Here is a 13,765-nt window from a genome sequence, read left to right as displayed (position 1 = left end):
CAAAATCACATAGATTACAATCTAAAACAATAAAGCTCACCTTGTCCTAGCGACCACCAATGCACATGACCACCGCTCCTGATGATGAGGGATGTGGTGCTAGTAGGGTGGCTGTCCATGATATAAATAGTGTCCTCCATTAGGTGCAGATTGGCACCTGCCGAGTCGGACGCCAAATGCGTCACTTCCGGCCATGTATTCCGGGAAGCTAAGCAACCCGGGAGCTTGCGTGTCAGCAAAGCCCTGATCTATCTCTAATTCCGGTTACCACGCATCACATGATGCGTCCCAAGCCTCTTTCTCGCAGATGCTCAAAAAACTAGGAGTAGCATGATTGGTGGGTGCGTCCCCGCACCCACTCAATGCGTTCCACACCGATGTCCATGCGTTCCACCTCAGCAAAACCGCACCAGATGCAAAGAAGGGGGAAGGAATGTATATCAAAGTCAGGGAATAATTAAGAGTATCATATATACAACTCTGGAGGTGCATAATAACCGGGCCAATAACTTGATTAGGGGCAAAAAATGAAAAAATGAACAGATTAAGAATTACCTACAATAGGTAGTTATAGATAATCACAAAATAATAATAAAAAAGAAGGAAAAGAAAAAATATATATATAATAACCATGATTATTAGTATGTCCCCCCAAAAACTGATCACATTACAGGGCCTCATGATACCTTGAGGACGACTATCAAAGAGACATATGACATACATATTATCCATATAGTCCCCATAATTTACTGGCCCCCCATTATACATAAAAAGATAGAAAAATATTTAAAAAATATTATATATCATGTTAGCCACCCGTGCTCATATATTTCATCCAACCTGTAATACTAATTACATAATTTGATATATACGTGGGTCCGATTTTAGGATACACCACGATTGGAACAATGCCTAATCCTTTTAACTCTTTAGAGTGTATAAATAGGACAACTCACATATTCCGGGTTCCCATATCCTATATGGTAGGTGAGTGGACAGGACCAACAATCCATCCTGTCCATTCACCAACCCTCCACATAATGATACTCATATGGACACCTTAAACCAAAGATGATGGAGCGAACACTAAAAGAGAAGCAATAAGGAGATCCCTAAATGAAACAGTTAAATGTTAATCTCTCATTAATGCCCAGGGGGGCCACCACTCTGAGTCTATGAATCCATTCCTTGATGTCTTGATCAGGAGAGGTGAGGGGGGCTATTTGGAAACAGTTACGTATAGGAAGTCGACGGCTACGAATAGTTTGCTCCGTTGGGATAGCTATCATCCTTCTCCTCTGAAGAGGGGCATCCCAACGGGGCAATATTTGAGAATTCGACGTAACTGCTCCTCCCAACGTTCATTCAGACATCAAGCTAGGGAACTAAGGGAGAGATTTGCCCAAAGAGGATACCCAAGGGCAACCTTAACTTCAGCCTATAAGAGAGCACTTAGGGCGGATAGAAGAGAGCTGCTCAACCCCAAACCTAAAGAGATGCCCACCGGTCAAATTAGGCTGATTGGCACCTTTGACAATCAGGTGGGACGAATACAGACCATTCTGCGTAAATATTGGCCAATCTTACTTCGTGATGAGGATTTGACGGATGTCATAACTAAATATCCCTCTATCACGTTTAGAAAGGGGAGATCACTACGTGACAGATTGGTAAGAAGTCATTTCGTGGGGGAAAAGAAAGAAGGCACTTGGCTGGATAGGCGCCCCCTAGGCACTTTCCGATGTGGAAGGTGCAGGGCATGTGCAAATATACAGCAGGCCAAAACGTTTACCAGTATTGTGACACAAAGGATCTACAGGATGCGAGATTTTGCAAATTGCGAGACGGAGGGTGTGGTTTATTTGTGCAATTGCACATGCCCGATGCAGTATGTGGGCAAAACCAGACGTGCCTTCAAGAAACGTGTTAGAGAGCATATATGTGATATACAGAACAAAAGGGATACCCCCCTGGCTGAGCATGTCATAGAGAAACATGGGGGTAGGACAGATGAGATCTCTTTTTGTGTTATTGAAGTTGTACATAAATCAGCTAGAAAAGGCAAGTGGGATAAGAGAATCCTACAAAAAGAATCCGAATGGATTCATAGACTCAGAGTGGTGGCCCCCCTGGGCATTAATGAGAGATTAACATTTAACTGTTTCATTTAGGGATCTCCTTATTGCTTCTCTTTTAGTGTTCGCTCCATCATCTTTGGTTTAAGGTGTCCATATGAGTATCATTATGTGGAGGGTTGGTGAATGGACAGGATGGATTGTTGGTCCTGTCCACTCACCTACCATATAGGATATGGGAACCCGGAATATGTGAGTTGTCCTATTTATACACTCTAAAGAGTTAAAAGGATTAGGCATTGTTCCAATCGTGGTGTATCCTAAAATCGGACCCACGTATATATCAAATTATGTAATTAGTATTACAGGTTGGATGAAATATATGAGCACGGGTGGCTAACATGATATATAATATTTTTTAAATATTTTTCTATCTTTTTATGTATAATGGGGGGCCAGTAAATTATGGGGACTATATGGATAATATGTATGTCATATGTCTCTTTGATAGTCGTCCTCAAGGTATCATGAGGCCCTGTAATGTGATCAGTTTTTGGGGGGACATACTAATAATCATGGTTATTATATATATATTTTTTCTTTTCCTTCTTTTTTATTATTATTTTGTGATTATCTATAACTACCTATTGTAGGTAATTCTTAATCTGTTCATTTTTTCATTTTTTGCCCCTAATCAAGTTATTGGCCCGGTTATTATGCACCTCCAGAGTTGTATATATGATACTCTTAATTATTCCCTGACTTTGATATACATTCCTTCCCCCTTCTTTGCATCTGGTGCGGTTTTGCTGAGGTGGAACGCATGGACATCGGTGTGGAACGCATTGAGTGGGTGCGGGGACGCACCCACCAATCATGCTACTCCTAGTTTTTTGAGCATCTGCGAGAAAGAGGCTTGGGACGCATCATGTGATGCGTGGTAACCGGAATTAGAGATAGATCAGGGCTTTGCTGACACGCAAGCTCCCGGGTTGCTTAGCTTCCCGGAATACATGGCCGGAAGTGACGCATTTGGCGTCCGACTCGGCAGGTGCCAATCTGCACCTAATGGAGGACACTATTTATATCATGGACAGCCACCCTACTAGCACCACATCCCTCATCATCAGGAGCGGTGGTCATGTGCATTGGTGGTCGCTAGGACAAGGTGAGCTTTATTGTTTTAGATTGTAATCTATGTGATTTTGTTAGAGGGTAGAAGGGTTTTTTCTTATTTGTTTTTTTTTTTGATTTTTCGTTTATGTGATGACCAATAGTGGGACCTGTTGTGGAGGAGAGTGTCCCTAGAGTGCAGCTGTTTGGGACTGTTTGCGGCTATCTGTCTATGTTAAGTAAGTTTCACTATCTGCCTGTATATGATACAATATTTATTGTCCCTTATATCATATATACATATATATTTTCTTGTGTAGAGGATTATCTTTGACTTCTGGATATAAGACCTAGATGGTGGAACTTTTAACCAAGGAGGAGTGATAGAGTATTTGAATTGTCTTTCGCTTTTCGGGCATTTTTGTACAACTAAGTAAGTGCTAATTCATCATAACATTATTTCACTGGCTATTCGGTTGTGGGGCATTATATGGTATTTTTATTATTACTTTACAGTGATAGTCCTGCTCCCTAGTTTTGGCCCTTAGCTGGATAGCTCTACCCTTATCTATGTATAATCATACTACAACAGCGACATCTCTGGAGAACATATAATATTGTTTTGAGGTATGCTTCTAATTGGAAGGCAACTTCTTATATATATTTGTATATCTATACAATCTGATACAGTGATTTATTATTATTTCATCTATCACTAAGTTCTCTCCCCTTCCTACTTTCTTATGTTGTATAGTTTACCCTCTATATATCTGTGAGGTCGGCTATTTAAAGAGACATACTTGTTCATGAATATTTTGGAACAACAATGAAGGTATCTAGAGTTTGTACATGGGATGTTGTGACTATGGGTTCACATTTCATTTATTGTCTATTATACACACAGTATTATCTGAATTCTTTGATCTATATTTCCTCTGCCTCTATTCTTTGTATGTTATGTATATTTGCTATGTGATTTGTATGTAGCTATATTTATGTGTTTTGTTTGTTGCTTGCTTCTTGCTGTTTGTTTCTTTGTTTCCTTTTTTAGGTCTGAGAACACATCACAGCAGTTTTCATCGACAATAAGCAGAGCCGAGCTCTCTCTGTGCATTACTATGTATATGTTCTATATGTACTTATTATGTGTATGTGCATTCTTGTCCTAAAGCGACTACTTTAATTGCTTGTATACCCCTGATGAACCGTATGTTCCTTTATTGTATTACGGGGAAACGCGTCGGGTAGGTGAGGCATGTATTACGGGGGATTGTCCCCACTACTTTTGCACTTTGTGGAATAATTGATATCTACTGTTTTTTATGGGGATTGGTGTACATTATTCTGTAATAGGGAATTTTTGTAATAAAAGGTTTAAATTTAGCTATTGTCATTCCTGATTTGGGAGAGGTCACTCGAGTATAAGCCGAGGGGGGCGTTTTCAGCACGAAAAATCGTGCTGAAAAACTCTGCTTATACTCGAGTATATACGGTAAAATAGGATCTAACTCAGGGGTTGCCACTGTTTTCATGGGAAGGGTAGGTGTCGGGCATTCAGCCCTAATTTTATTCCTATTGCACTTGTCTAAGCGGTTTTTAACCCTTTCAACTAAAAAGTAACATTTGGATGAGGGACCCAATCGGCAGATCCGAGGTGCCGAATATGATTCGGGTCGAAAAAGGAATTCCCTTGAGAATCTAACACCACAGATTTATCTAAACCCTCCGTGGGTTGAGTATCCTCCTCCATTTCATCTGATTCTTGGCAGTCAGTATAAGCTTTCTCAATAAGAAATCTCTGAGGAAGAATTATCTGAGGAAATAACATATGAACCAGGCTTAGACCGCCTGAAGGTTTTTTGAACACACTTTGCGTGAAACGCCTCATGGGCAGAGGATATATTTTTCGATTTAGATCCACTTTTTGTAAGACTGCCTGAAGGTACATGAACATTCTCATGAATCTCCCTCAAAGGAATATTCTTTTTGCATTTAGGAGTCATGTCTGTCCAAAATATTTTGCTTTCGGGTGGACTTCCCGGGTCCTTTAACCCCTTAAGGATGCAGCCCTTTTTCACAATTCTGATCACCGTCGCTTTACGAATTAATAACTCTTTTACTGAATATTCTGAGAGAGTTTTTTTCGTGACATATTCTACTTTATTTTGGTGGTAAATTTTCGGCGTTATTTGCATCCTTTTTTGGTGAAAAATCCCAAAATTTCATGAAAATTTAGAAAATTTTGCATTTTTCTAATTTTGAAGCTCTCTACTTGTAAAGAAAATGGATATTCCATATACATTTTATTTTTATTCACAAATACAATATGTCCACTTTATGTTGGCATCATAAAATGGACATATTTTTGCTTTTTGAAAAAATTAGAGGGCTTCAAAGTAGAGCAGCAATTTTCAAAAATTTCATGAAAATTGCAAAATCTAAAGGGACAGATGTTACAGAACTACAACTCCCAGCATGCCTGGGCAGTCTAGGCATGCTGAGAGTTGTAGTTTGGCAACATCTGGAGGGCTACCGTTTGGGCACCACTGTAACAGTGGTCTCCAAGCTGTGACCCTCCAGATGTAACAAAACTACAACTCCCAGCATGCCCAGACAGCCTTTGGCTGTCTGGGCATGCTGGGAGTGGCAGTTTGGCCTTCCTAGTGGTTGCCACAGTAAAGATCACTTTACCTTCACTTTCATCCCCCCCCCCCCCCCCCAACATGGTGAACCAGGATCCAGCAGGCTCCAGCTACAATCGAGGGTCCCCAGGCATCTTCTCCTCCAGGTACCAGCCCTCCATCTTCTCTCCACGTTCTCCTCGACACCCAGGGGTGGTCAGATTTGGGGGGGGGGGGGGGGAGGGCACTGCAACCTCGCTCCTATCCCTCAGAATAATCAGGGCGGCCACTGACAGCTCCGATCATCCCTATTTTCCGGGTGATCGGGTCACCAGAGACATGATCAGCCCGGAATAGCAGAAAATCGCATGTCTGAATTTACATGCTTTTTTCTGCGATCGCCGACATAGGGGGGGGGGGGGGGGGGTTTGGGGGGTCAGGACTGAATTATCCACCATCTGAGGAGAAATATTCAATATCTTTAGATGTAGAGGAATTTTTCCATGAAAGAGTTCTGCGGACCTCTTCATTAGACATGTTAATGTGAATTGAAGATTTTAACCCCTTAACTCAATAGCCTGTTTTGACCTTAATGACCAAGGCAAATTTTCAAAATCTGACATGCGTCCACTTATGTGGTAATAACTTTGGAACGATTTCACTTATGAAAACGATTCTGAGATTTTTTTTTGACATATTGTAGCGTTTTTTGTAAAAAAAAAAAATAAAAAAATGAAAACTTGCATTTTTCTAGATTTGATCTTTTCTGCCATGAAGGCAGAATATTTTCAGACATGAAGGCATGCTGTGTGGATTTTAGGGCATCCTTTTAGTTTAGAATATTTTGTTGGCATCATATAAAATTACAGGGGCCTTGAGGTGCAAAAAATATTTTTGAGAGACAAGTTGACTCTTTCATTGGTACCATTCTGGGGTACATGTGACTTAAATTTTTTATGAGGTGGTATACATAATAAAAATCTATTCTGCAGTTTTATCATTTTAATATTTTTTAGGTCATTCATCATGCGGTATAAATGACTTGTTTACGTTTCACTGCAGGTTTATATGATTACGGCGATAACAAATTTATATACTATTTTTATATTTTAGTTCATTTATGCTATAAAAACTTTTTTTTTATTTATTTTTTTTAATCATGTTTGTAAGTCACCGCATTCCGTGAGCTGTAACTTTTTTATTTTTTCACCAACTCAATTGTGTGAGGACTTATTTTTTGCGGGACATGCTGATGTATTTTTGGGGACTATTTTTTAGGGCTGTATTATACACACAAATAATTTATTTCATTATATCTTTCTCACTTTTCTTCAAATTTTTTTATTTCATTTTTTTTCACTCCCCTCCCCACACTTTTTTCACTTTTTTTCACACCTTTGTTTTTTTTTTTTTTTTTTTTTACTATTATACACATAATTCAATGGAATGCACATCTGTACTCTTTTGAATTATGCCTATGTCTGTCAGTACTGACAGGCATAGGATAGATCAGTTAGGTAGGGACCAGTATAAGGCCTCCAGTTGCCACTGGAAAGCACTCTGCTTTCACTTTGCAGAGCACCGATCAGTGACAGAGGGAGCTCCCTCCCTCTGTTACCCTAATAGAATATTAATCCCCTCTCCCCCCAGTTAGGAGCAGCAAAGAGAGGGAGAACTGGAGGGAGGGGGGGATGAATAAGCGGCGCTGAGGTCAGTTCCAGTTAAGCGCCGAAGCCCCGCCCGTGCCAGTTACAGGAAGATTTCAACAGATAATAAAACTACAATTGCGGGAAAACGGCGGCGCAGATCCGGACAAGGTAGGGCTCATTTTAATCAGCGTATCCTGCACTATCCACCAGTACCTGTGGATAGTGCGTGAGAAAACAAGTGACAGTTTTACTTAAAATTTTTCTTGCCTCCCCCCTCCCTCATCATTCCCCCTTTTCCCTGCTTTTTATATATATATATATATTTTTATTTTTTTTCCTTAACTGGCTGTGCTAAGGTAGGCCAGATCAGGTGGGGGGGTCTTGCGGGCTGCAGTAAGTGAAGCAGATGAGTGACGTCCTCTCCCGGCTTCTCTGCACGGCATCAGAGACGTCACTTTTCATTTCCTGTAGTCGCCGCACTCCGAACTCTGACTAGCGGTGTTACAAGAAATGAAAAGTGACGTCACTGATGCCGCGCAGAGGAGCCGGGATTGGACGTCATTCAGCTGCTTCGTGACCACAGCCCGCAAGACAGCAGAAGCGCAGCCAGGTAAGGGAAAAAAAACAAACCTATGAAAAGTATGGAAAAGGGGGAAAGATGAGGGAGGGGAAGAATAGCATAGGACAGTGGTCTTCAACCTGCGGACCTCCAGATGTTGCAAAACTACAACTCCCAGCATGCCCGGACAGCCATTGGCTGTCCGGGCATGCTGGGAGTTGTAGTTTTGCAACATCTGGAGGTCCGCAGGTTGAAGGCCACTGGCATAGGAAGAACATGTTGGGGGGATGATGAGGGAGGGGGAAATGATGGGGGGGATGATGAGACGGGGAAATGATGAGGGGTGGGAATGATGGTGGGGCATGATGAGACAGTTTGGGGGGATGATGAGACAGGGTGGGGGGATGATGAGACAGGGCGGGGGGATGATGAGACAGGGCGGGGGGATGATGAGAAGGGAAAATTATGAGGGGGGAATGATGGGGAACATGATGAGACAGGGTGGGGGGATGATGAGGGGGGAATGATGGGGGACATGATGAGACAGTTTGGGGGCATGATGAGACAGGAAAATTATGATGGGGGACATGATGAGACAGGGTGGGAAATGATGAGGGGGGGGGAAATGATGGGGGGGCATGATGAGACAGGGTGGGGGATGATGAGACGGGGAAATGATGGTGGGGGGAGGCACTAAAGGCTTAATGTCTGTATGGCTAGTGGTGGTCTATGACGGGGAAATGATGAGACATGGGGGGGGGGGGGTAGCGATGAGAGTGGTAAATGTGGCACAGGGACTGATAAAAGGGAAGGAATGATGTGACACTGGAGGGGACAGGACCAAACAGAGGTGTAGAAGAAAACAAAGTTGGAGGGATTATGTGGCATTTAGTCATTTATTTTATATTTTATTTTATTTACTTAAATTTCCCTGTTAAAATGGGGGTGCGTGTTATACACCAGTGCGTGTTATACACCGATAAATACGGTAGATCAATTAATAATAAATTATATAATAAATTTATAATCGATAATAGAGAATACATATTAAATATTAAATAAATAATATAATAAAATTGTTAATTTTAATATATTACTCATTAATAATAAATTAATAAATATAATAAATTATGAGAAAATAATGGAGAATAAATTCATATATGGCTAAAGGAGAAGCTGACTAAAATGAGACAGCAGGGGGCAGTATATGACTACTTATGATGGGGAAAGAGAAACGCAGAAGATGAAAAGATTAGAAGATGTACAGAGAACTCCTGACACTCACACTGCTCTGCTGCTCTGAGGTAGAGTGATAGGAGCAGGAAAACGAAGTGAGTGAAATACTTCAACTACGCCACATCTCTCTCGAGATGTGAGAGCTTTTGCAAGAAGGAGACAAGATGGTGATAACTGAACTCTGGGACCGCTGGTAAATAGAAGATGTGTCACAGGAGTGAATGGAGGTGAGGAAGAAGAATATGAACAAAATAATGGAATAAAAAGGGGGAAATATGTGGAAATAAAGAATTACAAGAATAAGTTGAACTAATGAATACAGAAAATATAGAAGATAAAATAAAAAAAATAATGATAAAAAGCGGAACAGGTTTCAATAATGAAGAATAACAAATACACAAAATATAATAAATCTATCAGAATTAAATAAATAATAGTATATAACATAAAATATAAAAATTAAAGTAAATAGAAGAACAAATAAAAAGAAAAAAGGAACCGGAATAAAACACAGTTAATATATAAAAAAATATGAAATTAAAGAAATTAAAGGAAAACCATAATATATTTAATCCAGAAGATCTGACACTTATCTGTTGCCTGAGCAGCAAAGAAAGAGGGATTGCTGGGAGAGACATTGCCTTATACCATCTCATTGATTAATGGATCACACTAGACTGTTACATTTGTTCACGTTTGGTTGCACCATACGTTTTTTTCTTTATCCACATATTTTATTGTTTGTGGCTATTGAGTAGTAAAGAGAGACTTATGTATAATGTGAGCCTCCTGTATTAAAATCACAGATTGAGCAATGAAATGCAAAGGCATTACATAAATGTGTAAATGCAATTGAATGAGTGCTTATACAAGTTCCCTTGGAGGCCTAAAAAGTATTAAAGAATGGAAAATGGGGTCATTTTTTTTATCACCATAAGGACACAGGGCATACATGAAAACCTTGTTCCTGCTCTATGAAGTGTGCTCAGGAGCTGAACATAAGTCGTAGTGAGATGGTCCTGGCTCCTCCAGTACCTGTGACTAATGCTGGGCATCAGTTAGCTGAGAGAATAAACGGAGGGCATGGGATCATCTAGAACACTGGTTAATAGTTCTAACTATTAAAATATATAACTATAATTAAACTGTATAGTCAATGGTGGATCAGTAAAAGAATGCTAAAGTCCAGAATTGTTTATTTTTGGTCAGAAAAAATAAAAATTGAAAAAAGTACCATCAAAATAGGCCATCAATAGTTGATTGTTAGTGTGTGCTGACACCCCGTACCCCTACCAATCTGCTGTTTTTGGCGCCAACACGACAGAGTATATGGCCAGAAGGTGATGGCACTGTACTGTGTGTTCTTCATTATTTCAGTGTCAGCTCCTAATAAAGTGATGAACAGCTGATTGTGGGGGTCTCAGAACTCTGCTGCCGATCCACTACTGTCCTGTGAATAGACCATTGTTTTTTTTTTTTTTCCTTGAAAACCCCTTTTGGGACCATTTACAACTACAGTATGCTGCACATATTTCAAGATGCAGATTTGATGCGGTGTTCAGCCAATTAGTTTACATTAAAATAAAATCTACACCTTCAAATCTTGCGCATCAAATATTCACATGATACTGTATGTGTGAATAGACCATTGAACGTGTATTGGTTGGATTAAGCTTTAAATTTCCAAATGCTATATTGTTTATATTTAGAATATCTGTTTAATAATTATTCTATTTTATTTTGAAGTGAAATAATAACAAACAAACATGTGGAATTCTTTGAGCCTTGGGTTTACGTGTTTGGCTATGAGCTGGTTTTGAAGTCCACACGTCTACCGCTGATCAGTGGCTTTTACAGCCTATTGTCTATTGTGATGAAAAATGCAAAAAAGTTGAAATATTTTGAGGTTAGTATTAATATTGTTATGATTATTATTTAATTTATACTTCTGTTCAGTATCAGAATTTCTCAGACTTTTGTATAACCATGTAATTATATGATTGGACATCATTCAGCCCTTTTTTCATTTCCATGGGACTGGAATGGGTCATCATCATAAGCAAACTAAATATTATGACTGATAAATGTACATAGTTGAAGCTCCATAAGTGATGACAATTAAGAATGAATACATAGATAAATAAAGGATGAAGCAATTATTATTTTTCTGTAGATTCACCTTTGACTAGATGATTACTATTATTATTATTAATAATATGAACGTGGAGCATGGTACTTAAAAAGCATGGTAGAGTTTTCTAGTCAAGTGCTTTTACTCATTCATGGATAAGTGGCATTTAATTATTGGTGCTAAAATCTTTTCTACAAAACATAAAAAAAGTAATTAATACTAGATATTTTCCATTGGAAGATAATTTTTGATATTTGTTGTTTTTTTGTACTTGTAGGGTGTCAGTCCAAAAAGTTCTGTCAAATTCCCACAAAGTAAAGAAAAATGTTCTTGCTTTGCTCTGTTTCTAAAATTTGGAAAAGAGGTAAGGTATTTCAAATACGTGTGTGGATAAAGAAATAATGTTTGTAGTATTAGTTAGGCCTAGTGTGAAAGATGGCTTGTGAGATCCATATTTTGTCATACATTTGGCTAAGGGCATGTTGACACTAGGGCTGGGCGGTATACCGATTCATACCGAATACCAACATTTTTGTCCTGCACGATATGAATTTTTCCCCATACCGCAATACCGGCCATATCTGACTTGCGAGCGCTGTTGGTCTGGTTTCTGTCACTACTTTTTTATGTGGTTCAGCAATGAAGCTCCAATGGAAGTCAAGCTTGTTGGGTGGGGATTTATTGAAAAGAGGGTGTCCCACTATCTCAGGAAGATTGTTAATCTATCCTCTTAAAACTCCTTTTCTCGGTCACTTTTCATTGGGGGATACCTTACTGACGGGTATATGCTCTTGCCACTAGGAGGCGCTGACATTAAGGAAAAAAGTCTTCTTCTCCCTGGCAGGATATACCCGCCCACTGGAAGTCAGGTAATCAGTTTAGCTTAGTGTCAGTAGGAGGGAAGACACAGGTCTGGAGTTCTCCAGACCTGGTGTTCTTTTATTATTTTCTAGTAAGGGCTGTTTAGTTAGGCTTTTTCCTCCCTTGTTTCTTATTTTCAGGTGGGGGTTCAGGAGCATGGCGCTACCTGTTCCCCCATATGTGACAAAGGGGCACGGAACATAAGAGTTTGGGCCGTCAACCCATTATTTCCAACGGCCAGCGCCAGGGGTTTAGTACCCTGGGTCCTGGCCTCCTTATGGTCTCTGCTCGTCCTGCTCTCTTAGCCTGGTATGATGCAGGTGCCACCTAGCTGGTTTAAATCATTGGTAGGTGAGTATTGGTGGATTTGGTAAGTATCCTTCCCCCCTCTCCATTTCTACTTGGGAGCTGATCTTTATTCTTTCTAGGGGGCTATGCCTTCCTCTTCTGGGAGCCCATATGGGATTAATATTTTTTAGTTTCAATCTTTTTATTAACCCCTTAAGGATGCAGGACGTAAATGTACGTCCTGGTGCGGTGGTACTTAAAGCACCAGGACGTACATTTACGTCATGTGCATAACCGCGGGCATCAGAGCGATGCCCGTGTCATGCGCGGCTGATCCCGGCTGCTGATCGCAGCCAGGGACCCGCCGGCAATGGCCGACGCCCGCGAGATCCGCCATTAACCCCTCAGGTGCCGTGATCAATACAGATCCCGGCATCTGCGGCAGTGCACGATTTGAATGAATGATCGAATCGCCCGCAGCGCTGCTGCAGGGATCCGATCATTCAGAACTCCACACGGAGGTCCCCTCTCCTTCCTCCGTCCGGCTCCCGGCGTCTCCTGCTCTGGTCTGTGATCGAGCAGACCAGAGCAGAAGATAGCCGATAACACTGATCTGTTCTATGTCCTATACATAGAACAGATCAGTATTAGCAATCATGGTATTGCTATGAATAGTCCCCTATGGGGACTATTCAAGTGTAAAAAAAAATGTAAAAAAAAGTAAAAGTAAAAAAAAAGTGAAAAATCCCCTCCCCCAATAAAAAAGTAAAACGTCCGTTTTTTCCTATTTTACCCCCAAAAAGCGTAAAATTATTTTTTTATAGACATATTTGGTATCGCCGCATGCGTAAATGTCGTACAGTGAACGGCGTGAACGAAAAAAAAAAGTCCGAAATTCCTACTTTTTTAATACATTTTATTAAAAAAAAAAATGTATTAAAAGTTTTTTATATGCAAATGTGGTATCCAAAAAAAGTGCAGATCATGGCGCAAAAAATGAGCCCACATACCGCCGCTTATACGGAAAAATAAAAAAGTTAGAGGTCATCAAAATAAAGGGATTATAAACGTACTAATTTGGTTAAAAAGTTTGTGATTTTTTTTAAGCGCAACAATGATAGAAAAGTACGTAATAATGGGTATCATTTTAATCGTATTGACCCTCAGAATAAAGAAGACACGTCATTTTTACTATTAATTGTACGGCGTGAAAACGAAACCTTCCAAAATTA

General features: G+C 40.0%; 1 protein-coding gene across 3 annotated transcripts in view; it reads left to right on the top strand.

Moving 5' to 3' along the window:
- Window positions 1–13,765, top strand: part of PRKDC (protein kinase, DNA-activated, catalytic subunit) — a 631,631-nt gene that overhangs the window by 119,887 nt on the left and 497,979 nt on the right. For all 3 annotated transcript variants that reach the window (XM_056521838.1, XM_056521836.1, XM_056521839.1), the window contains exons 18-19: window positions 11,000–11,159; window positions 11,662–11,748. In XM_056521838.1, the coding sequence (XP_056377813.1) occupies window positions 11,000–11,159; window positions 11,662–11,748 (247 nt within the window). The remainder of the gene's footprint in view (window positions 1–10,999; window positions 11,160–11,661; window positions 11,749–13,765) is intronic.

The sequence above is a fragment of the Hyla sarda genome, chromosome 5 (genome assembly GCF_029499605.1).
Source record: "Hyla sarda isolate aHylSar1 chromosome 5, aHylSar1.hap1, whole genome shotgun sequence".
Lineage (NCBI taxonomy): Eukaryota > Metazoa > Chordata > Amphibia > Anura > Hylidae > Hyla > Hyla sarda.
This window is presented reverse-complemented; position numbering and strand designations above follow the sequence as displayed.